General features: G+C 31.5%; 3 protein-coding genes across 6 annotated transcripts; 1 reads left to right on the top strand and 2 right to left on the bottom strand.

Moving 5' to 3' along the window:
* The first annotated feature begins 1,122 nt into the window (after nucleotides 1-1,122).
* Nucleotides 1,123-7,882, top strand: LOC114419446 (LL-diaminopimelate aminotransferase, chloroplastic-like). Its single transcript, XM_028385114.1, has 10 exons — nucleotides 1,123-1,343; nucleotides 1,521-1,591; nucleotides 2,031-2,098; nucleotides 2,982-3,098; nucleotides 3,496-3,558; nucleotides 4,252-4,356; nucleotides 4,585-4,635; nucleotides 5,713-6,033; nucleotides 6,830-7,036; nucleotides 7,342-7,882. The coding sequence occupies exons 1-10, from the start codon at nucleotides 1,264-1,266 to the stop codon at nucleotides 7,633-7,635; spliced, it is 1,377 nt and encodes a 458-aa protein (XP_028240915.1). The 5' UTR covers nucleotides 1,123-1,263; the 3' UTR covers nucleotides 7,636-7,882.
* A 168-nt stretch (nucleotides 7,883-8,050) lies between these two features.
* LOC114419445 lies at nucleotides 8,051-11,902 on the bottom strand. Of its 3 annotated transcripts, none has more exons than XM_028385111.1 (2): nucleotides 11,633-11,902; nucleotides 8,051-10,199 (listed from the first exon to the last, which is right to left on the bottom strand). In XM_028385111.1, exon 2 carries the CDS (start codon nucleotides 10,061-10,063, stop codon nucleotides 8,315-8,317), a length of 1,749 nt encoding a protein of 582 aa, XP_028240912.1. In that variant the 5' UTR covers nucleotides 10,064-10,199; nucleotides 11,633-11,902; the 3' UTR covers nucleotides 8,051-8,314. The 3 variants fall into 3 exon arrangements, with proteins under 3 accessions (XP_028240912.1, XP_028240913.1, XP_028240914.1); XM_028385112.1 differs by having other exon boundaries at nucleotides 11,756-11,902; XM_028385113.1 differs by lacking the exon at nucleotides 11,633-11,902 and adding an exon at nucleotides 11,594-11,612.
* Nucleotides 11,903-12,802: 900 nt separating this feature from the next.
* On the bottom strand, nucleotides 12,803-17,091 carry LOC114419444 (squalene monooxygenase-like). Of its 2 annotated transcripts, none has more exons than XM_028385109.1 (8): nucleotides 16,717-17,090; nucleotides 15,942-16,053; nucleotides 15,439-15,613; nucleotides 15,136-15,304; nucleotides 14,506-14,724; nucleotides 13,867-14,142; nucleotides 13,472-13,750; nucleotides 12,803-13,327 (listed from the first exon to the last, which is right to left on the bottom strand). In XM_028385109.1, exons 1-8 carry the CDS (start codon nucleotides 16,951-16,953, stop codon nucleotides 13,190-13,192), a joined length of 1,605 nt encoding a protein of 534 aa, XP_028240910.1. In that variant the 5' UTR covers nucleotides 16,954-17,090; the 3' UTR covers nucleotides 12,803-13,189. The 2 variants fall into 2 exon arrangements, with proteins under 2 accessions (XP_028240910.1, XP_028240909.1); XM_028385108.1 differs by having other exon boundaries at nucleotides 12,808-13,327; nucleotides 16,675-17,091.
* Between the last annotated feature and the right edge of the window lie 7,112 nt (nucleotides 17,092-24,203).

The raw sequence follows: 24,203 nt of genomic DNA, 5'->3' as shown, positions 1-24,203 counted from the left end.
ATTTATCACATTATTATCTAATTACAAATTATTATATATGATAATTTTATAATAATTATAATTATTACTTTAAAAATGAAACTACAAATAATTTTTCATCAATTCACTTGTTACTTGATAGTATAAAAACTTTTGTAATATTTGCCTATTAAACTTTATACTCTACAATAAATTTGTAAATTAATTGAACAAAAATGAATTTGCATTGGTTATTCAATATTCTTATTGAATTCTACAACCATTTACTAAAACTGTTATAAAATTCGATTCGATTGATTGTATTAGGCATGATGAGTGATGACAGATAACTTAGATTTAAAGTATAATTTAGTATAAGTTGCCCAAATTTAAATTTAAATAACATGTAAAAAATTAAGTAATTTCTACACATGTGTATTCTTACACAATAATTATAAAACTTTGTTAGTTCATATTCTATTGCTTCTAAATTTAAACAAACATTTCATCCAAAATAAAAAAATACGATTCTTACACGACATGTTCGTGGCCACGGTGTTAACGTTAACTTATAGTATTTATATTTTTTTATTTTTATTCTTAATATACTTATTTAATTTTTAATTATATTTTTAAAATAAATTATGCTTTAATTATTTTTCAGCATCTTAAACAATTAGTTTTATTAAATATTTATAATTTAATAAGTTAATTTTTCAATTTTTTTCGATCTCTAATTAATTTTTTAACTAATTTTGTGAAATACTCAATTAGACGGTTTATTATTCACTAAACAAATTTTTTTTAAGTAACTTTTAACATCTGTTAACTTGCTATTTGAAGTGAAAATTTTTAAAATGTTAGCTTTTAATTCTTTATATTTTCTTTTATTCTTATTTTTAATATATTTATTTAATTTTTTAGTTATTATTTTTAAATAAATTATAATTTTATTATTTTTATGTCATTTTATATTTTTCAATTATTTTATCGATTAATTTTTATTAAATATTTATAATTTAATAAGTTACATCTTTATCTTCCAATTATCAACTTTTAACTCTTAATTATTAATTTTTCAGTTGACCGAAAATACGTTAAGCTAATAATAGCTAAAGTGACTTGCGGATTATAGCCTTAATTTGAAGCAAAACCCACAAAACTAACAGTGTATCAAAATTTTTGAACCTGAAAATTGTTATTTTGATAGGGTTTACAGCAAATGCAGCATAGCCTGCCTCGTCACAAAATACTGAACGCCGCAGCTCTGTGGTTGATCGACGCATTCTTCACTTCAATCCCACAATGTCTATAACGCACAGCCTCACCACTTCACTCTCTTCTTCTTCCTCTGCTTTCTTAGCTCCCTCTTCCTTCAATTCCAGGTCCTTACTTTCACTTAACCTCACTTTGTTCCTTTTTGACACTTTTGTTCCCCAGAAAGATGGGATCCTACTCCCTAATGTTTTTTTTTGCTGGGTTGATTCAAATTTGCATCTTTTATCCGTTTAGCATTAAAAGTGTTGAATTTTATTTGTGGGGTGTCCCTTTGGGTGCTGCAGAGGACAGGTTTCGTTGCCTGTGAAGAGCGTGAGCATTTGCAAATGCGTTGCCACACCCGAAGCTGAGACCGGTACCTTGAAATCTTCCCTTTTCTATTTTAGAAATGGAAAATGATGCATGGATACCACCATGCTAAGTGGCACCTAGTGTGAGAAGAGAGATAGAGAGAAATAATGTGCTAATGGAGTGTTCATTATGTGGAAGTGTCCTCATATAATTACCCTTTAAAATCTTTGTTTTTTCTTGTGATTAGGCAATGTTTATAATAGGGTGCGTAGCTCTGGTCAGTGGTTGCTTTTTTACAATTTGTAGTTGACAAGTTTATGAAATCATATTTTTAGTGGCCATTTCCTGGCTGTTTTAGTTGTATAGTAGATTGTATGTTGGAAAGGTTGCTGAATTGGTATAGTTTTGAAAAGGAGCATGCAAGTTGGCCTGTTTGACTAAACATTAGAGATATGATTTTTGAGTGAGATAATTATTTTTTGTCCTCCTTTTTCACTTTGAAGCCTACAAGACAGGGGTCACTCGCAATCCAAATATGGGGAAACTTCAAGCTGGCTATCTCTTTCCTGAGGTATGCAATGCTTACTTGATCTTTCTGTTTTTGGTCTTGTTCTTCTCCTTTTATTTTGTTCAGAAACCAAGCTCTTAGTTTGATTATCAGTCAGTGCATAGTTCATTTGGCATGCCAGTTGAGTTTTGACTGTGTTGTTTTCATTCATCATACATGCTTTTCCTCCAAATGGGATGCTATGTTTTTGAAAATATTCTTGAACTGTTCATAAATATTTTGTGTTACTGTACGTGTCTAATCCCACTCTGTGAAAAGCTTTTAGTTTTCGGAATAGTTGTCCATGTCCCGGTCCAGCCATTCATATGTAGAAGTAGGTTGGAATTGTATTAAGCAGGTGCCTCATAATACAAGATGAAGGATTCCATGTCTTTTTCCAGTGAAATAACAAGTTATTGAATAAAGAAGGAAAAACTTTTGAACATTTTAACCACTGCATTTTGTGATCAATCTCCTCTTTTAATCTTTACTCTGGGTAAGTCAAGTCATTTCTACTTCATCAGAATTGATGTTCTTTTGGAGCCATACATGTAACCTTAACAAATGATGCCTTTGGTCAACAACTAATCATATGATTTTTAAAAGTAAAAACTGATTAATTTTTTTGAAATGAGATGTTGTATCATTGTTTTACCCTTGAAATTTGCTTTTCTTTTCTACCTCAAAAAAGGATAAATAAGGGAGAATTAGAAAAATATGTACTATTTTACTGATTCATTCTACTGTTTTATTTATATACAATTGTAATAATCAATGAATGCGTATATCTTTGTCTCTCTTTCACACACTCCAACTTTGAGATTAATTCTTTATATGATATGTAATTACTTTCCTGCCTTTCATGTCACTGACCTTTTCTTTTTGCAATTTTATTTTAAAAAAATAGATTGCTAGAAGAAGGTCTGCACACTTGCTGAAGTACCCTGATGCTAAAGTAATAAGCCTTGGAATTGGTGATACAACTGAACCTATTCCTGAAGTCATAACTGATGCAATGTCAAAGGTAGAACTTTGATCTGAACAAAGCTGATATATCTTTAATGCTTGGACATTGGGCAGTAAATGTGGTATTTTTTCTTTTTCTTTTTTTGAAAGTAATTACCATTTCTGTGTTGAGGTTGGAGCTCTTTGATTACTGGTGAATTTCATTATAGTACCACGTCATACATTGTTTTTTTTTTTTTAAAATAGTTTTAATTTTGGTTATAATTCCTTCGATGTCTAATTGCTTTTGTATCTGTTTATCTTTTTTATATATAAATATGTAATATTTTGTAGGTATATTTTCTTATCGAAGTGTTAATTTTGCATAATACTTTATGAATTCTATTAAATAATACCTTTGCTTCACCTATTTCTAACTAAGCACATGTAAATGTTGTTTTTTCCCTTTTAATCAGAGATCACATGCATTGTCAACTATAGAAGGATACAGTGGGTATGGAGCTGAACAAGGTGAAAAGGTATGTTGCTTTGACATCTTCAGTATGATTTTTCCTATTTTTTCATTTTTAATTTTGTGTACTTACTACTTTTCCAACACTCATCAAATTGAAGGCCAGTTGTACAGTTTTCCACCCTTGTTGATACTTGCTAGTTAGTAGACCTTTTTTTTTTTTTTTTTTTTCTGTTTTACGATTGCTGTCTGGTATCAATTGTAAAAATAATTCTTCTGTGATAAGCAAAAAATAAATTTATTTTATTTTTTATGTTATCAGCATGCAGTTACTTTTCTTTTCTTGATCCTTGAAATATTTCAGGAAGAAATTTTGATATTTTCCCCTTTTAGTTGAGTCAACATAAGTTTGTTGTGCACTTCAAGAAGTTTTACTGGAAGATGAAGTCATGGCTTGAGCCTCGTAACAAAATTGGGTCTGAAAATTTTCCACATTAGATCATGTTTTGAGGGTGTGTAGTTAACCTTGTATTGTATGTCATGTACCTTTCATCCATCGTTTTATTTTTTTTTCTTTTAATTTATATATTATCTTTGAGAGAATTGAGATGACAAGAAAGCACTGTCTTTGTAATCATATATAAAAAAAATGTCTCTGTAATGAGGGGTGCCAAGTGCCTAAGTTTAATCCTTGCAATTGATGTTGATGTTTACCCTTTGGGGGAATTTGATCAGATAATGACATCTCTAATCTATGCAGCCATTAAGAAGGGCACTTGCTTCAACATTTTACAGCGATCTTGGCATAGAAGAGGATGATATATTTGTCTCAGATGGAGCAAAGTGTGATATATCTCGTCTCCAGGTTCATTTGTCTTTTTTTTGTTATTATTTAAATATATGATATCCTTCTTAAATCACCTTTTCTGCCTATCGTGCTCTTTTAGCTGGACCACTTATTCTGATTTAGTTTAAAATATTCTCCTTGTTGGGGATGAGGGCTGGGGGTTGGAATATTAATTGGGTATTGGCCATGATCAATAAGTACTTCCTCAATTGAACTAAATATTCTTCTATTTTCATTTTGTGGCAGATTGTCTTTGGGTCAAATGTAAAAATGGCTGTGCAAGACCCTTCATACCCGGTAATTCATATCTCTGTCATTGTTTAAAATGATTTTCTCATCAGTTGCTTAAGCACTCATTTATGCTTCAATATGCCAAAAATGGAGACTTTAGTTTTGTTCCTATTGTTACATCTCATTGATTTAATGGGTGAGATGCTGACTAATTTTAACCCATTCAATTTGGTTTATGCTCTATGATGCAACAGGAAGTAGTTGAATCAGCAAGTTTCTTTGTTCATATAAGATAAGACTTGAAAGAATGATTTTAATTTTTTCAAGAAATGATTTTTCAATATAGTTAGCAAACCTTCAATGAGAAGAATGTCTATTAACATATGTAGACACATGGAAAACTCCAATCAATGTCTTTGATTAATTTTTAGCTTTGATTCGTAATTTCTTTCATTTTGAAATGATGTATGATTTTCTATCTTAATATACTGGACATTGTTGTCCTTTCCATATCTGATAAAGAGATAAATTAATAGCTAGTTCTTTGATAGTTTTGCTGGAATGAGAAGATTTAACTCAGGCTTTCGATACACACAGATTTTAGAAGAGCGAGAATAACCATTATGTGACTGCATACCTAAACAATTATGATTATTACACACTTAGGAAAGCTTTTGGCTATCTTTTTTTTTTTTTTCCTGATGAATATTTGATTGTCACTCCATTTTTACAACTAATGAATAAAGCTGCTGTGGGATTGGTGTTTTCTTCATGGGGGATTATTTGTTTGCCCATGTTTGGTAACTATTATTTTTGAGAAATGATTTTGTTTTTCAAATGCTCTTTCAGGAAGATGGTAAGTAGAAATGAAATCTTCTCTAAAATAAGCTGAACTAAATATGATCTTATAAACTGTGTTGAAACTTTGGTTGGAAAAATGTTTGTAGACATTCAGTTTACTTTTTGGAATTATGCGAGACTTTATTGAACTCAAATCATATCAAGTTCTTTTGAAAATGAATTTGGTATAAAATTACAAATGAAATAATATATAGGAAATAGGGTCATGATGGAATACCACTTTTATTCTGTTCAAGTTTCTAGCCCTTTATCTCTTGTAGTTGTTCTCTGTTATATTTGCAGGCATATGTAGATTCAAGTGTAATTATGGGCCAGACTGGCCTCTACCAGAAGGATGTTGAGAAGTTTGCAAACATTGAATACATGAGGTGTAATCCGGAAAATGGTTTCTTCCCTGATTTATCTTCAATTTCTCGACCAGACATAATTTTTTTCTGTTCTCCGAACAATCCTACTGGTGCTGCGGCAACAAGGGAACAACTGACCCAACTCGTTCAGTTTGCTAAGGACAATGGTTCTATAGTAATCCATGATTCAGCTTATGCAATGTATATTTCTGGTGACAACCCTCGCTCTATTTTTGAAATTCCTGGAGCCAAAGAGGTCAGTATATCCCTGATAATTTGATGTTTAAAGACTGGTCTCTATTTTCACTCTTTAACAATGACTATGATCTGTAGCATTTGGTGGGTTCTTGGTTACAAACTAATTGCCACCATAACATGAGTACTTGTGGCAGGTGCTAGAACTTAAATTTAACTTCCTATCTAAATAGCATTTTACTTCCTGAAAATCTTGTGGTTTGAGTGATGGGGATTATTTAGTTTGACCTAAATGATGAATCTATCCACTTGCACTGTGGTATATCTGGGAAGAGTTTGATTGCTCATTTCGGTAGAATACTGTTGCGACCCTAACCCTATTAAGATAAACTTCTCCATAAGCACTTATAGAAGAAGAAAATAAAAAGGAAAATGAATCAAGCTTTTTCCATAAGTTAAAATTTAACTCATGCATCTCAACTTTTGGAGGAGATAGATGAGAGAATTTCTATAATAGAACATGTCAAACTCATGAATTATTTTAGTTGCACTATTGACTAATTTATTGAAACTACATTTGAGTGTGCTATTTTGCCTGCTACTGAATATTTTGGTAGCAGTAAATGTGTATCTGCTTTTGCAAGTGATTTCTATTTTTTTTCACAATACATGCTAGATATTTTGGATGATTAGTCTTTTTGCTATACCAAGGGATTGTTGGTCAATTTTATTTTTATATATATAAAAAATATGGCAAAAAAAACTGTAAATCAACTAAGTCTTCTTTTGATGTCTCTGTAAATACCATGGATTTCTGTTGCATATCAATGTGCATAACATCTTATTGCCAATTGCAGGTTGCCATCGAGACTTCATCATTTAGCAAGTATGCTGGGTTCACTGGAGTCCGATTGGGTTGGACTGTGGTTCCAAAGCAGTTGCTGTTTTCTGATGGATTTCCTGTTGCCAAGGACTTCAACCGTATTGTATGCACTTGTTTCAATGGTGCATCAAATATTTCCCAGGCAGGTGGTCTGGCTTGCCTTTCACCAGACGGTCTTAAGGTCAGTTGTTGTTTTGTTTTATTGCTAAAAATAGAAAGAAAATTTCCTTTCATTATTGAAATGGACCTCTGTCATTCTGCCCCCTTCTCCCACCAGTAAGAAATTGTCCACCAATGTCAACGTTGTATACCCCTTTGATGCTTCTGTAACTCCAATTATTCTTAAATATTAAACATCACATGCTTTTGCTCTATTTCACTGGCCTTTTCAGCTACTATATTTCTAGACTGAGGTGGTTTTCTTTAACTGATGTATTTTCAAAGAACAAGTTACATTATAGGCTTGCTTGCTGCATTTGAATGCAGGCTATGCGAGATGTTATTGGATTCTACAAAGAAAATACCGACATTATAATGGAGACATTTGATTCTCTTGGGTTTAAAGTCTATGGAGGGAAAGATGCACCATATGTATGGGTCCATTTTCCCGGCCGAAGCTCATGGGATGTATTCGCTGAGATTCTCGAGAAGACTCATGTGGTTACAACTCCTGGCAGCGGTTTTGGACCTGGTGGTGAAGGTTTCATCAGGGTTAGTGCCTTTGGTCACAGGGAAAATGTCTTGGAGGCATGCAGAAGGTTCAAGCAGCTATACAAGTGAATTTAGAATTTATATCTCATTTGGTTTCAAGAGTTGTATTCTCTTGGACTGAAGCTAGGGTCTGTCTTATTTAAATAATGCAGTTGATTTTCCTTGGAATTTAGATTAAGATGTAAAGACAGTGTTTATCAATTGAGGACACGTTTATTTTGCTATTGTTTGCTTTATCTTCTATGCTACAACTTAGATGATGATGTAAATCTCTTGCCTTATCTTCTATGAAAAATGTCAAACTCTAGCAATTTAACTTGGTTAGATGATTCAGTTAGAAGGCTTGCAAGTCCCGGCTCGTCAATAAGATAATTTTGTTTAAATTAAAATTCACATGCACCCATCTTGGTTTTATTAACGCACGCTACCATTACGAAAAGGAAGTTGTATTTAGCGTTAAAAATAATGTACTGTTGTCCAGACATATCATAAAAGGACACATTGCATGGGAGGATTTATTTTTTCACCCTCTTTCTCTCTCCAAGTTCACATGGTTCAGACACTATTAATAGCTTTCGATTACAAACCTGCCAATGTTGTAAACTTCATTTCTATTACACCCGCGGATTTAATAGTGATATATATCTAACTTTTACATGATCTGCATCATAGGTATGCCCTAAACATAGGGTCTGTAGATGTTAAAACTAAACTAGTTCTTTGGTGAACTAAGTACAAAATCAGACAACTAAAACTGCTCTATACTATTAATCATCTCTGCTTTACAAGTTCTCTTGTAATGTCCAGTTTGATTACACCGACTACAATGCACTGTATGTTTCTCGCGATTAAGGTCATCCACACACATCCGTTTCTCAGGGCGTCCTGGTGGTCGCCGTAATTTTGGTGGCCTTACAACAAGGATATTATCATCCATAGAAGAGTTGCCTGTTTTACTCCATTCAAGTTTTCCGGGGATGGGGTGTATAGTCTCTGCATAGGTATCCCTGAAACTTGCAGCAGTAAAACACTTCTGGGAAAATGCATAGACATCCTTTCGACAAGAGATAAGAGCAGCAGCAGCATGGGAACATGGAATACCATTAAGCTGCCAATCACGGCAGGAACAGCTATGGCTGCCAATATTTACAATATCTGATCGATCGGCTGAAAGAACCTCAAACTCTACTTCATTTGATCTAAGGACTTGATGTGTAGATGCACGGTTAATGGCTTCAGTCATAAGCTTCTCAGCAGATGGGGCAAGTACAGAGCACCATGAGCTGCTTTTTAAACGCCTGTCATCAAACTCAGTTTTAAGCTTGCTATGAATCCGTTCAATCACCTGAATAATTGGTAATTCCCTGGCATCAAGAATCCATTTATTAAACTCCTCGATGTTAGAGGATAGATGGCCAAATCGTGTCCCTTTAAAATGTACAAGGGCCCATTGAGAAGGATGGAATTGTTGTAACCATTTAGCAGCTTCAGGAGAAACCTCCTCTATTTCACCCATTTTTTCTTTAAATGCAATGGTTGTGGTGGAATATGAAGCCTTCCACAGAAGATGGACAAGCCTAGAGTTCTTGAACTCTTTGCCAATGCTTTCGGTCAAGTGACGCATGCAGAATGCATGAGAAGAACTAGGGAACTTCCTTCTTACTGCATCTGTAATACTGTTTAGCCCATCTGACAAAAATATAAACTCTGGCATGCATTCAGTATTCACCTCAAGTACCTTATGCAACTCAGACAGGAACCATGTCCAGCTGTCATCATTTTCTACATCAACAACACCAAAAGCAAGTGGAAACAACCCTCCATCAGCATCAAAAGAAGTTGCTGAAAGCAATGTGCTAAGGTATTTGCTTTTCAGCTGGATTCCACCAAGTCCAACAATTGGCAAACAACCATTAACAAAACCAGTAATTGATGCATAAAAGGAAACAAAAAGTCTCTGAAAACGGTTATCTGCACCAGTGGTAAATACCTCAGCAACACTTCCAGGATTTGTTTTCTTAATTTGTTCACAGTATGAAGGAAGTAGGTAATATCCTTCTTCAGAAGAGCCATATATAGCTGCAAGACCCCTCTCCTTTGCACGCCAAGCTTGCTTGTATGGTATGGTTATACCATATTGTTTATGGATGTCATGTAAAATATCTTTTGGTTTATAATTGATGTTATCTCGCAACCTTTCTTCTATGAAACTCACAATCCAATCAACAGAAGCCTGATGGTGCCCATTGTTTGCATTTCTCCCACAAGTATGAGTCCCATCAATACTTCTAATAGTAAATGTTGGGGCATTAGGGAGCTTGACTGCACGAATCCGCCATGGACACCCATCTGAGGCACACTTAGCAAAGTAGCGAATCAGGTCACTTTTAATAGTACGAAGCTCAAAATGCTGTGCAATGGCAGCTTCTTTAATAGCATTCCGGAATGCTTTCACATCAGGGAACTCTTGACCAACAGAAAAATTGTAGTCTTCCATAGAGTCAAGATTTACTTATTTGTTGTTACCAGCTAACTTCTACGAAGTACTAACCAACCACTCAAACCTGTAATAAACTAACAACAATACCATTTTCTCTATTATATATGCAAACAAGCTTCCTCGTTATGACAATCTGCAAAAAATATACTAAACATAATCAAAGGGACTGATTTCCGTAAAAGAGAAACTAAGGATCATCAAGCAAGCAGAACTCTACAGAAATACAATGATGACTTCTTACACAAATTTATAATTAAGATATAAACAATTCCATGCCAAGACATCGACACAAATTTATGGATATGTTTGTCAACAACTAAAGCCTTTTTGCAGTAGGTGGGTTGGGTACATGAACCAAATGATTTCCTTATGTTTTTTCAAAAATCAATTCTCCTGGCCAACAATGGTTGGCACAATTGGTAAGGCTAGACTGTGTCAACTCAAGTTGAACAGGGTTTGAATGCAGCTAGGGTCCATTGTTGGTGAGCTATTTTTAAGGATACTTGTACTAGCACTTGTAGATCTTAGGGAATCCAGAACCTAGGTAGGGGTAGCCACCCCTGAACCTAAACTTTCTCCAGCTAAAAAAATGAGGCTTGTCATAAAGGCAATTTAAATCTAAATCCTTTTTAATGGTTTCATTCAAATTTTTTCCTAGTCTTCCACTGCCTCTTACTACTGAGCACTGACCTAATCTTCATTTGATTAATTAGACTAATAGGAGCTTCTATTAGTATTCTTAGAAGATTAAACCTTCTGAGGCTTTTACCATCTTTTCCTCAATATGTGCCACTTTTACTTTGTCTCTAATACATTCATTCTTGATCTTATATTTTCTTCTATAACCTTTGATTCTTGTTGTCCCTTTCACAACAGTTGGACTAATGCAACTTTACACCACAAATAAACCAAAAATATTCCTTTGTTTCACCCACCCTAGCTGAATCCAATGATTTGCATCACTCTTTATTTCTCCATTGCTTTGTGTAGATTAAAAATACCTAAATTGCATGAATATGGTAATGTATAATCTCTCATTTTCACCTCCAAAATCTTAAGGGAAGCCATGTGGTATCAAGGCTTCCCTCCACAAGGACCACAACTTTAGTTTATCATTTAATTCCTCTATTGACACTCCCACTAAAACTATATCAATTGCAAAAAGGGAAAAATAAAAGCATCAAGGGACTAGCTTCTGAATATGTTGATTAAGAACGTCAAAAACTAAGGTAACAAGATAAGGACAAGATTGACTCTTTGTATAAACCTTTAGTTATAGGAAAATCTTATGTGACTCCACCATGTGTTCGCCCACTAGTTTTAATTCCATCAAACATACCCTATCATAGGCTCTATTAATATTTAATTATAAAAAAAGTGCATAAGAAACTAGAGGACATGATACTCTAAGATCCAAGCTCCAACTGCCAGAAGACCACAAAAAGAAAAAAAAAATCAATTTTGTTGAGTAGAAAGGCTTTCGTAACTGAAAATATATAACAAGTGCTAAAAAAGTTGCATACATACAAGTTCACAACATGAATTAGCTCAAGCAAACAAACCCACCATTAAGGGGGGAGCAATTTTGTCTTGAACCCAATTCTTCATAACAAAGGGATTAAATTCAAGCGGAGACATGAAAGCATGGAGTTGTGAGCTATTTAGAGGAGGAGTGGAATCAAAGGAAACCTGAATAAGAAGAAGAGGGTGGCGTGTTGAGACTTGAGAGAGTGAGATCCGATGCCATATGAGTGGACAGAGAGAGAGAATTGTAGTTAGGGTTGAATTAAATGTTGATTGGGTCAGTCAGGGGTCCTATCGTCACTTCACTAACTACTTCACTCCCATAACATTTTGTATTGCCCTCAAACATACAAAAATCTGTTTTTATATTAAGAATAAGATATTTCTAAGAGAGTAATGATCTATTCTCTTATAAATTCTCCTATTCTTTTATAAAAAAAGTATTGAATGAATAACAAATCCATTTGATGCTTTTTGACGAACAAAATATATTGGATGTTTTTTTATCGGTAAATATTATTTATTAATTTTTGTTAGTACAGAATATAATATTCGAATCACAACTTTTTTTTTTATTTTTTTTCTTCACCATCAAAGTAACATTGTATCCTCCTTCGCATTTGATACTTATCCTAAAGAAAGTAGAAAGATTAATAATAGAATGATTAAAAATTAGGAAAAAATCATTTACGGTGATAGTGACACTTGCTTTTTGATATATATATTTTAAATCTTAAAAATTAAAACAGAAAAAAAAAAAACACAAATTAAGTGTGACTTTAATCTTTACAAACTTTATGATTGGACCCTAAAAGATAACTTAACTTCAATAACAATTTGATATTATGATGTCCTTTGTTTTTGTTTCAGTAATTTTGTTTTGACAGGATAAACTTTTAAAACTTAATAATAAAGTGATGGTGGGGACTGGGGAGTGGATATATTTATAACTATAGAAATACCAATCCTTATAGTTCAGTTTGGGAGAGCCTAAGAAAGAACCTTCACCGCATTCTAAATTTATTTATTATTTTATCTTTTTTCTCACTTTATTTTTCTTTTATCCTATTTGGCTCGCGTGTAAGATGGCAAAGTAATGGAAATGTTGTGGGTGGGCCCATCTTAATTTTCTGTGGCATCTTATAAGGAAGAAAGTCGTTCCATTTTAAGGAGAGTCCAAATATTTTTTTAAATTGAATAATGAAGGTATAATAATCTTTGACAAATGCAATACTATCTTCCTTTTGGTGGTTGCTTCAATTGTCACATTACAACAACTTCTTTCTGCACTGTGTACTTACCTTGCCCCTCATCTAAGTGATTATGCATACAATACCAATATACCATAATAGTAGCCATATAATAACACCAATTTGCATTGAAGACAAACCTTAGCATTTTTTAACTCGAATAATTGCACGATTAGTTTTGGAACTTCTTTCTCGGGTCCCAAATTCAAGTTTTTTTTATACTATAATATTGGTTGCAGTTGCACAAAATGAGTATCCTAATTATGGAATGAGTTCCCTCTCTTATTCTTGATGGCAGAAATGGAATACTACAGGTGGAAAGAATGTGGGAAAAGGGAACCATTATATATTAATTCCATGTATTTCCTTCATGTGTGTTCAATGGATGGACAGGAGGGGTTCTGTAATATGCTGGCACAGTTGCTGGGAAGAACATTTGTCTCACCCCTTCAGCCTTAATAATGGGGAAAATGATGCCTGATGCACCCTGGCATATAAGAAAAAAATTGATTCAAACTCAAAATTTGTTACACTATTTGCCAATACTAGTGGCAAAGGATTAGCAGTGATGTGTGAAATAGTAATATTCTATATGTTGTCTGAGCAAAAAAGGGAAATGAGAAGTACTCACTGAAATCAATCTAGCTCCAATCCACATCCGTTTTGGAGAAGGAAATGGTATGAGCAAGCGGCCAACACCATATATAGCGACGGCGAAGAAATGGAGAACCAAACTCAATGGACGAGGATTTAGACCAGAGAGTAGAGCTATTGGTCCATCTGAGAAAACACCTCCAAGGCTCAAGTAATCGAAACATGCTTGGCGCATTTCCTTTCTAGCTGGATCAGGAGATGCACAAAAAACTTTGTACAATGCCCCGGCTAGTGTGTTTATTGTAGATGCTACAGGCTGCATATAGAATCATGCATTGCACTAAGTTTATGTGTAATTTTGTTTGGCTTTAAGGATTTGCACTAAGTTACTACAAGGAAACATTCATCTCAAAAGCTCAAGTTATTGTTTACCTTGCGTAGGGTGTAGAATGATTCAAGGTATCTGCAAAGAGCAGAAGCATCATGGAGATCATGAAGGGGTTTAAGTAAGTCCCTTAGCACAACAATGTCAGATAAAGCCACAGTCATTCCTCCTCCGGTTAAAGGGTGACGCATATTGAAGGCATCTCCCATTAGAAGGGCACCTGGTGTGGGATAAGGTGAGGCAGGCATGCTTCTATTTGGCATGGTTCTTATGTTTCCTTTGTCAACAGCTGCAATAAATGAATCATACAGCTCTGGAGGAACCTAAAACACACAATTTCCTCAATTAGTTGAAGAGAAATGTCAGGAACACATCCTGAGACACACTCTTTTGAACACACCTTTTCTTATTGGTTTAGATTTACTGAAAATGATAAAATTTTGTGCATTCAACATCATATTTTTAATGATTTTCATTTCTGATTTTATAATTTTTGATAAATTTTAACCGATCAGATGGAGAGAGTGCTTAAAAAAGTATATCCTAGCACTCCTCATTAGTTGAAACAGTATGAAACATATGTTGGTCAAAATATAAAGAGTATATCTAGTTTGAATATGTGGAATGTTCATTATTTGGAAAGAGTTAACAGTTATGAAGTCAAGGCACACATATATTGTTGGTACCTGAGGAGCTACCACAGTTTTCAAATAACGGGCCATTTCACCACTACCAAGGGAAGGTAATTTTTGGCCAGGCACATCAACCAAACAGCGAATCTCAGTGCTACTGATGGGATAAAACAAAATGGGGGAAGGATCACCTAAGATGACGTGTCCATGATTTGCATATGGAAGATTACAATTCTCCAAGACCAGACCAACAAAATGAGAGGGTACTTCAACCTGCCAAAATGACCACATTTTATGAGTAATAATACAATATAAATCATCAATTTCATCCTGAAATATTACTCTTTATCCTAAGTAGTCCTTTAGTACAAAAACTATATATGTAATCCCTCAAATAGTATAAATCATGCTAATTAGTCTACTAGTCTCTTAAATATTAAAAACTCTTCAAATTGATCCTTCAACTTTACTATAATACATCAATTTAGGGAATAAACTGGTGGATTTTATTACTTTAGAGACTACTTAGGAAAGAATAATACTTTAGGAACAAAATTGGTAATTTACTCAACATAATTTAGGATCCTCCATTCATTCATATTCAAAGTTGAGAAAAGAAAACTAGAAAGTCTGAATAAAACCAAAACATTATCATATAACTGAAAAGAAACATAGCACCCTTACCTTAGGATTGCAAAGAGAACGTCTCAAGTTGGAAAAACAACCATCACATACTATGGTGAGGGGAGCCTTTGCTGTGAACTCTTCACCACTTTTGGTTTTGTAGTGCACCCCAGTGATGGTTCCTTTTTCCTCAAGTAGAGATGCGACAGTTCCTTGTTCTAATTTTACACTGCAGAAAATTAGAATGAGACAATAAGAGGGCCAAAACGATGGATTCAATACAACTTGAGTGCAAATGTTGAACTTAATATAGTAAATAAAATATCAGAAAAATTATTCTTTTAATAATAAATAGAGGTATACTTTGGAAGAGATGAAGCCTTTTCTCGCATTCTCTGTATGAAACGGCCATTATGAAAGCTTCTCCCAGAAATATCAGAGCCAAAATTTTCCAAGGGATAAGAGAGTTTGGTATTTTTGCCATCCTTATACAGAGCATAGCCAAAGACTTGCTGAGCATCAATTTCATCCACACAATCTGAAATTATTCAGAAGGTCCAGTTGTTAAGAGCTATGAATTTGACCAGCAGAGTCAGGGGAGTTGTTAACTAAGATACATATTTCAATTGTTACGAATTTTTTCATATGTTAAATTCATACAAAATAGTGATATGAATTTAATTCGAATGCACTGATAAGGTAATGGTTATTTACACTACCATCCGATCATATATTGTCATGGTAAGATTGTTGTTTTTTGAAATAATTATTTTAAAAGTCAATATTATGGTGATTTCTATTTAATTGACCATCTAAAAATCTTTACACTGAAAATTAAACCCTTGTCATATTTTCAGGATGCTTACCCTCAAGACCCAACTCAATTAACTTAAGATAGCCCCCAGGTTGTAGCAATTCACCCACGATCCTGTCAGGTTCACTTAAATCCCTTTCAATTACATGCACTCGCCGTCCATCCTACAATAAAGAAGCAAAATTATTGATCATTCGCCACACAAACATATACTTCATTCACACAAAAGTTAAGAGGGTCCTCCAAAACATTTTCTATATCATAAAAGTTATCAGAAAGCAACTGTTGCAGTGCCATACCATAGATAAGTGACACGGACCTTATAACACAAAAGTGAATCTGGTTAAATAGTTACATTAGTACTTTCTCAATGACACTGATCCAAAAGTCTATATAAACAGATCTATATGACTTTTTACACAACTTCATACTTTCTTTGTCTAATTGCTGAGAAAATGGAAGAGAAAAGAGCAAATGAAAAAAACATTTTATCAGTAAAAAAAAATGTTCTATAGAGTGCCCTATAAGTATAGCCATATCTTTTACATTTCTACCCGGACAAAATTTCATTGAATGATTGTACATAAAATTCACTGCTTTTTCTTTCATCCTATTGAGACTTCTTTTCATTTATTACTCTAATTTACACCAATTAATCTTTTTCATTGGAACACATAAACATATATATACATACATACATATATATATATATATATATATATATATATATATATATATATATATTATTACACAGGAGAAACCATCATGCTGATGATGAAACTCACAAACTCAAACATGTGCAGGAAATAGAAGCCTTCTACTTCTACCTTTCCAAGAGTGCAAGCAAGAGCTGAACCAGCAACCCCAGCACCCACAATAATGATGTCAGCACTTCCTGCATCCTCATGTGAGCATATTCCATTCTCTGATGATATCTTTGCACATTCATTACTCTTTACATGTATTGAACTTGAATCTGTGACCTTTGCTCCAAAACTGTACACAACATACAAAAAAGCAAAACTACAAGCCATAATCCCTCCTAGAATGTACTGATAATCCATCCTCTCCTAGAGATCGGTGAAACTGGGATTGCAAAAAGATGGGATTGAGTACTAGTTTTGTAGTTTCTTGGAACACCTCTTTGTTCCTGTTTACATGTGACTTTTGAATTGTAACACTTTGCTACTATATATTAATTAGACCAACCCTTTTTCTTTTATAGGGGTAAAATTATTGTACATACTTAAGGAATAAGTATTATAGCTCGCGTATTCGTTTACCTTAATTTTGGACATTATATATTTCCTTTTAATTAAAGAAAGCAAGTTTCGTTTCCCTACCTACCTGATAATAATACTTTCTCATTTTCACTTTGTTGCTTTGCTGTTTCTCACATTTGTGGGGTTGGGCGTATTTTTCGGCATGATAGATAGCACACCAACATTGACAAATTTTTGGTATAAGCAGAAGACAAAAATTATACTAAACTTTTGCAAAATACAATCAATAATTTTTTATATCTCATATTACTCAAATATAAGTAAGTTATTTGTTGGGAAATATAAGGAATTTAATTAGAATTTGAGAAGAAGAGTTATAATATAAAAAAATTTATATAACACATTATGTATATCATAAATTTATTAACTCTTAAAATAATTTAAACGATTATTTATGATAGAATAAAAGTGTAAAACTGTTTGTTTACATAATAAGCTTTCATACAATACGATCATTCTTTTTTACATATATATAATCTCACATTACTTAAATATAATAAACTTATTTGTTTAAAAATGTAAAAAACTTAAATAGAATGTATTAGCTTTATATATATATATATATATATATATATATATATATATATATATATATATATATATATATATCATCATCATCTAATTCTCAATTATTATATATGAGAAAATTATTAATTTTTGCAATAATATTTTAAAAGATACAATTTCTAATTGATTGATAATATAGAAATCTTTGGTATATCAAAATTAAACTCAAAATATAAGTAAAATACATAGTTTTTTTTATAAAGAAATACAATACATAGTTATACGGTAAAAAATGTGAGTTAGGATTTCGAACGCAGTATTTTATTCTCTCTTGTTAAATAACGAGTCTTATTCAGAAGAATCTCCATTTGCGACAATGCATGATAGCTAATTCAACCATAAGAAAATAGCAAAATCTGCCACTGTCATTATCGGACTAATGGTAATATCCTAATATAGTTATATTATATGTAACGGAGAAGGGGACTTGCTAGATGTATAAGCACGTTGACTAAGGTCGTTTGAGATCAAATTTGTGAAGCAGTTTACTTAAAAAGTCGAGATAAAAATTACTTAAATGTCATATTTATTTAAAAATGGTCATATATAATAAATTTATTAATTTTTACAAAACTACTCAAATATCATATTTATCATTGTTTCTAATCGGTTAATGCATAGAAATTACACTCCTTTTACAGTTCTGCTTCTTAATATGGAAAGTTATTTAATATAACAATTACCTAACACATTTTTATTTTGTAAGAAAAACACATTTTTATTTTCGGTACAGATAATTGTTTTGTGAAGCAAAATAACATTACCCACACAACTCTAGCATTAATAAACACTTTGAATGTAAAATATTCCAACAATATATAGTATCACATTTTAATTTATATAGGAAAATTCTTTGATGCATTTGAGTTCTTTTCTCATAATTGCCTTCATTACGACAGTTATTACTTCTCAAGAAAATTATAAAACCATGCAAATATCTATAATTTTTTCTTTTGTAAACTAAAGTATGTTTGACTAGTTAAGAATTAATCTCTCCAATTATGAAGATTGACTCAAGAATTCAACCTATTTTGACATACTTTTTTTATTCATACACACAAATTTAGGAATTGAATCTTTGAATATATTTTCACTAGAGTTGAATAAAATCAAATTATTATGAATGATAAAAAAAATTTCATAAATATTTAACACTGTATACTCAAAATTTAAACTCGAAATTACTGATTGTAATTAATTTGAAGAACTTATATCAATTAATTCAGATGTTTGATGGTATATGAGAGAGTAAATATCTAAGAGATAAATTTATCTATTCATTATATCACATCATATTCATATTCATATTGATATCTATAATATTAATGCATAGCACTTCATTTTATATTTAAAATATGATCTCGTGTTACACGAGGGCAAAATAAAACTTATATTAGTCCTCTCGCAATGCACGAGTTGAATGCACCTGCTCACACGAAGGTTATCATATATTATATAATAATACTAAACAAATGCAACGTGTTTTCTTTTTGCACACAGCCATGCATTTAATTTTTAAGTGCTTTCGTGAGAACGACCATTGGAAGTATTAAAGCATAAATACATGGTATTGATAAATGCATGTTATTTTGTAAGTGCTCTTTAGGGTGTATAAGAGCTTCTTCCGCTTTGAATTTGGACACCATTCCCTCCCCTAATTTTTTCTGCAACAAAAGAGCATACATACGTGTAAGAAATTGATAGCCGAGTTTAGTAAGAAGGAGATGGTGGATAATACTAAATGATTATATGTGTTAATGTTTGAGTGAATACTACCAAAACAGAATTAATGTTTCATTATATGGTATTATTATTAAAAGTTCCTTGCGTGATAGAAGAAAAGTACCTAAATTTTCATGGTCTTAATCACATATTCTAAAAGAAAAAGATTTTGAGCTAGAAAGCAGTGACAGTGCTTTGTTGTGGCCGGTCTTGGCCCATTCATTTTTTTTTAAATTATATATATATATATATATATATATATATATATATATATATATATATAAATAATTATTAATAATATTTATATTTTTAGCCAATATTTACAAGATTTCTATATTATTCTCAAACATTCTTTAAAGTTATTCATTCTTCAATTTTAATGATTTTAAGTCATTAAAAAAGTATAAAGAATATTTATTTACAAATTTTGGTCATTGAAAAAGCATAAAAAAGATAGCTTTTAATTGTTTTATTTCTTGTTATTATTTTTATAAAAAAATTAAATTAATATTATATTTTTTAAATAATATCAGCCCTTATAGTTGTAGCCAATTCAATAAAATAGAAAAATAATTTTAATATCATAAAATTCAATCAATTGAGAAAATAATTAATAATTAAATAGTTATTAAATACTTAAAATTAAGTATTAAAGATTGTAGCAGCAAAGATTGATCTAGATGATGAGAAATAAACTCATAATTCACAAGGACGTGTGTTTGATATATGCTATCGAACCCCAAAAATCCAACTCACAAAAAGTTCTCTCTACCAAAAAAATCTTGATAATTTTGGCCCCCTAATGTTTATTTTTTCCCCTCAAGTTCCACCGTACTGGTCCACACTTACAATTAGCTTTCTAATAATCTAATGTCACAAAGCAAACTTTTGATTTCAAGAGAAAACAAAGGAAAAAGAAACAATTGAGTCTTAAAAAATTGCTTAAAGCAAAAGATGAAAGCAGTTTAGAAAGATTGAGTATTTTGAGTTAGTTGACAACAAATCGGCGAACATTCTGAACAAATTCTAAAGCTTAGAAAGTGTCTTTTTGACCTTATATCAGAGAAGAATGAACACCAGAATGAGGGCTGTTAATGCTTTATAATAAAAACATGCTAAAATTATTGAGAACTATATAGTGTTTATATATTCTTAATCTTTCACGTGATAATTTTGAGATAGCCTTTGCAATTATCATCACATACTCATTAAAAGAGCATAGTTTAAGCAGGGAGAAACTACTTCACTCCCAAGACGTACGAAGTTGAAGAAAATAGAAGAAATAAGAATCAAATGAAAACAAGGAGTTGAAATTGATATGGAGCTTCAATCTCCTCACAAGAGCTTTATTCTTTATGAAGCAACTACCACAAAAAATGCACTTAGACGAAAGAAAGCTAAATACTTCGCTCAATTAATCATACAATGATGTGATTGAAGAAGCTATTAAGACATTTGTGAAACTTCTCTAATAAAACAACAAATAAATGAAAAGAAAACTGGTAATATTTTGGATTATCTAATATTTCCTATTATTTTTAAAGGGATTTAAGCCATATTTTTTAAATTGTCATTGTGAAAATGGGTTTTTGAATATTAAAGTGAAAAAGTATTATTTGTTTATATTTCAATAAATTTAATTATGAATATTATATATTAGCTTATGTATTATCATCTATGTATTTATGTTGTTACTAGTAGGAATGATAATGAATAAAGTCTAGATTAAATATAATATGTAACGAGAACTATATTTTTATTGATTATGATTTTTAAGATTTGACTTGGGTATCGGTCCAAATTAGCCTTGATAAAAAAATTTAAATTAAAAATAAAGTTGATATTTACTAAATTAAGTAAAAAAATGATTAAATTATTCTTTTGATCTCTTTTTTTATTTAATTTATTCAATTGATAATTTTATTATTAATTTGAGCTCTTAATTTTTAAAATTAAGTCAATGTGTAAATCTTATTGAGAGTGAGCTTTTACTCAAATTATTTTAATTTATCTTCTCCTCTACTCACTCCGAATTTTGAAACAAAAATGTGTAAATCTTAATGGGAGTGAGTTTTGACTCAATTCTTTGTTGGTTTACCCACTTTAAGAGCGTTTCAACTCAAGTTTCAACATATTTAGTATCATACTTACTACTTATTTCGGTTGTATTTGATTTCTCCTAAGCCATCTAGTTAGATTAGTGTAAAGGAGTGGTAAAGCCTTTTAGGCTATTCTGGCAAATAAAACTTGGTTTCTATCAATCATGAAGATGCTGAAAAATACTTACTTGTTAAGCTTGGAGAGGTTATCTGAAAAGAATATTTAATGATTCCAATATGAAGAGACTATTGTGTAACAAAATATTTGTGTAAGTTTAATATTTTAGTGAAAAATATATAGGTGTTTAACCGAATCAACTTGACTTACTCTGATTTGCTCATAACGAGTTGCTTAAAAAGTATGTCAATCCAACACAACTCAAACCAACACAAGCTGATGAGGTGAGACACTAAATTTAAAAAAAAAAATCAAAAAAGAAAATGTAGAAAATAAAATAAGAATAAATATAATTTTTTTTCTCTCTATTTTAAGTTATTTTAGAATAAATAATTAAATAACACCGTTCCTTTTTTTTAATTTAATATTTCTAAATTTTTCTAAATTAAAAAGAAAAATGGACCAACCTAACCTAAATCCACCTTAACCTACAGGTTAAATGAGCTGGGTTGAGATAACTCAAACTCTAGTGACCCAACATTTCGGCCTTTTCTATTCACACTTCCTTTTTTTAATTTTTATTTTATTATTATTATTATTATTATTATTATTATTATTATTATTATTATTATTATTATTATTATAAATACTCTTTTATACCAAAACTATCCTTTACATAAAAAATGTACACATCCTACTTTTTAAATCATTATTGTCTATTTTCTACCTTTTCTCTTCTTTGTTCATCAAAAGTATTAAAACTTTACCTTCATTTTGTTCTATGACACTTCTATATTCAAATTGTATAAGAAAAATACTTAAATCTCAATAATGTGCGATCTATATACAATTTCATCATATCCTTCAATGTGAATGTTATGCGTTATATTTAATTTAATCGTACCTTGAAACTTCAACACTTGGTGCAACCAAGTATGTCATGACCCTTGTTTTAACAATTGCAAAAAGTACTATTTGGAACGCAATATAATAACTATTATGAAAACTGGAAGGTACTTTCTAGGACCTTAGTTTATTTGTGTTAACATTCGGAAGAGTATCTTTCGGAATGTTAATCAAAACAAATGGGTTCAAGAAAATACTTTTTAGAATAGTGAATAATATTTTGAAAGGTATTTTTTAGAATAGTGATTATGTTTCTAGAAGGTATTTTTGAAATTAAATTATTTTCTTTTTTACTTTTTCCCCACCACAATTGTTTTTTTTTTTTTCATGTTCATGTTACTAGCTTGTATGATGCGAAAGTTGAGAAGAGTTTGTTGACAAACTTGCTGACATAAATGTTGAACGGGTCTTGGAACCAGAAGACGAGGGAGTGCAGCGGAAGGGGATGTGGAAGCAAGGGTGGAGAAGTGGGGAGTGTGAACCATGCAAAGGTTATCTTTCAAGAAAGGGGGAAAATAGAAGGTTATTTAGGTCAATTCAAATAAAATAAAGGGGAAAGAGAACATATTTACTAAATAGAGGAGTATAAATAGCAAAAGTCCAGCATTTTTCCCCAGTATAAGGCCTGAGTTGGTTGGGCTAGAAAGTTTCATTTGGAAATGTAACCCTGTTTTTTTTTTTTTTTTTAATTCCAAGAACATATTATCTAACATACTCTAACACACATTCTTATAGAACAAAAGCTATTGAAAATCACAAATTTATGGATTTTGTATTTTATTTAATAACTCTTTCTCCTAATTTTTTATTTTTTAATAAATTTTAATCAAGGAATGTGTTAGTAAGAGTATGATTTTTTAGAAGTAAGAGTTTGTTATAAAGTGTATTTCTAATACATCTCTTTTTTTTTTCATAATTTTGGTAACTTTTTTTTTTTTTTTACATTAGAGAATAATCAGGATAAATATATACATGTGCTAAGTTCTCTATCCCTCTATCCTTTTTATTTTGCTGGCTTTGGTATCTTGTAACATGCCCAACAATCAACATGTTATATTATCTTAGTTTGTTCGTTTATTAAGTTCAGAAACAAGTTTTCATCAAAAAAGTTTTTCAAAATACTTTATCTGCATATTTAAATCTGTCCTAAGATACTTTAAAATGCTCGGTTTTTGTCAGAACAAGAAAAGAAGTTTAGAAATATGTGAACCAATCACATTTTATAAAATCAATGCATAGATATTAAACTATAATTTAATATACTCCTCTTTTAGTTCTCAGTTTCTACCTTGTATCAAACTGATCACACGAAAACTAATGACAATTTACGTGGAACATATTGAACGTTTCCTCATCCCGAATTTTTTGGCCACTAGAAGCCTTCATATTCACGAATTGTTATCAGAATTCAACGGCAACAGAGGCTGGTGGAACTTTGGTTAAAATTGTGAGAGCCACATTCACTTGAGGCCTAAGAAGATGATAGGATAAGGGCTCAGAAATCTGAATTCCACACAAAATTGAGAAAATTTTATATTAAAAGGGAAAAGCATTGAACATATATGTCATCTTCTTCATTCCCATTATTGTCCTTATCCATTTCATTTTATTTTCTGGTC

This window comes from Glycine soja, chromosome 7, assembly GCF_004193775.1.
Source record: "Glycine soja cultivar W05 chromosome 7, ASM419377v2, whole genome shotgun sequence".
In the NCBI taxonomy this organism is placed as follows: domain Eukaryota; kingdom Viridiplantae; phylum Streptophyta; class Magnoliopsida; order Fabales; family Fabaceae; genus Glycine; species Glycine soja.
This window is presented reverse-complemented; position numbering and strand designations above follow the sequence as displayed.

What these genes read in the sequence shown, in the direction of transcription:
- LOC114419446 (XM_028385114.1), top strand. Translation starts at nt 1,264, where the DNA reads ATGTCTATAACGCACAGCCTCACCACTTCACTCTCTTCTTCTTCCTCT. An exon ending in CCCTCTTCCTTCAATTCCAG is followed by an intron (nt 1,344 to 1,520) that starts GTCCTTACTTTC and finishes TGGGTGCTGCAG; the next exon opens with AGGACAGGTTTCGTTGCCTG. An exon ending in CACACCCGAAGCTGAGACCG is followed by an intron (nt 1,592 to 2,030) that starts GTACCTTGAAAT and finishes TTCACTTTGAAG; the next exon opens with CCTACAAGACAGGGGTCACT.
- LOC114419444 (XM_028385108.1), bottom strand. Translation starts at nt 16,953, where the DNA reads ATGGATTATCAGTACATTCTAGGAGGGATTATGGCTTGTAGTTTTGCT. An exon ending in TCCTGCACATGTTTGAGTTT is followed by an intron (nt 16,054 to 16,674) that starts GTGAGTTTCATC and finishes TCTTTATTGTAG; the next exon opens with GATGGACGGCGAGTGCATGT. An exon ending in TTGGAGCTAGATTGATTTCA is followed by an intron (nt 13,328 to 13,471) that starts GTGAGTACTTCT and finishes CTTATATGCCAG; the next exon opens with GGTGCATCAGGCATCATTTT.
- LOC114419445 (XM_028385111.1), bottom strand. Translation starts at nt 10,063, where the DNA reads ATGGAAGACTACAATTTTTCTGTTGGTCAAGAGTTCCCTGATGTGAAA.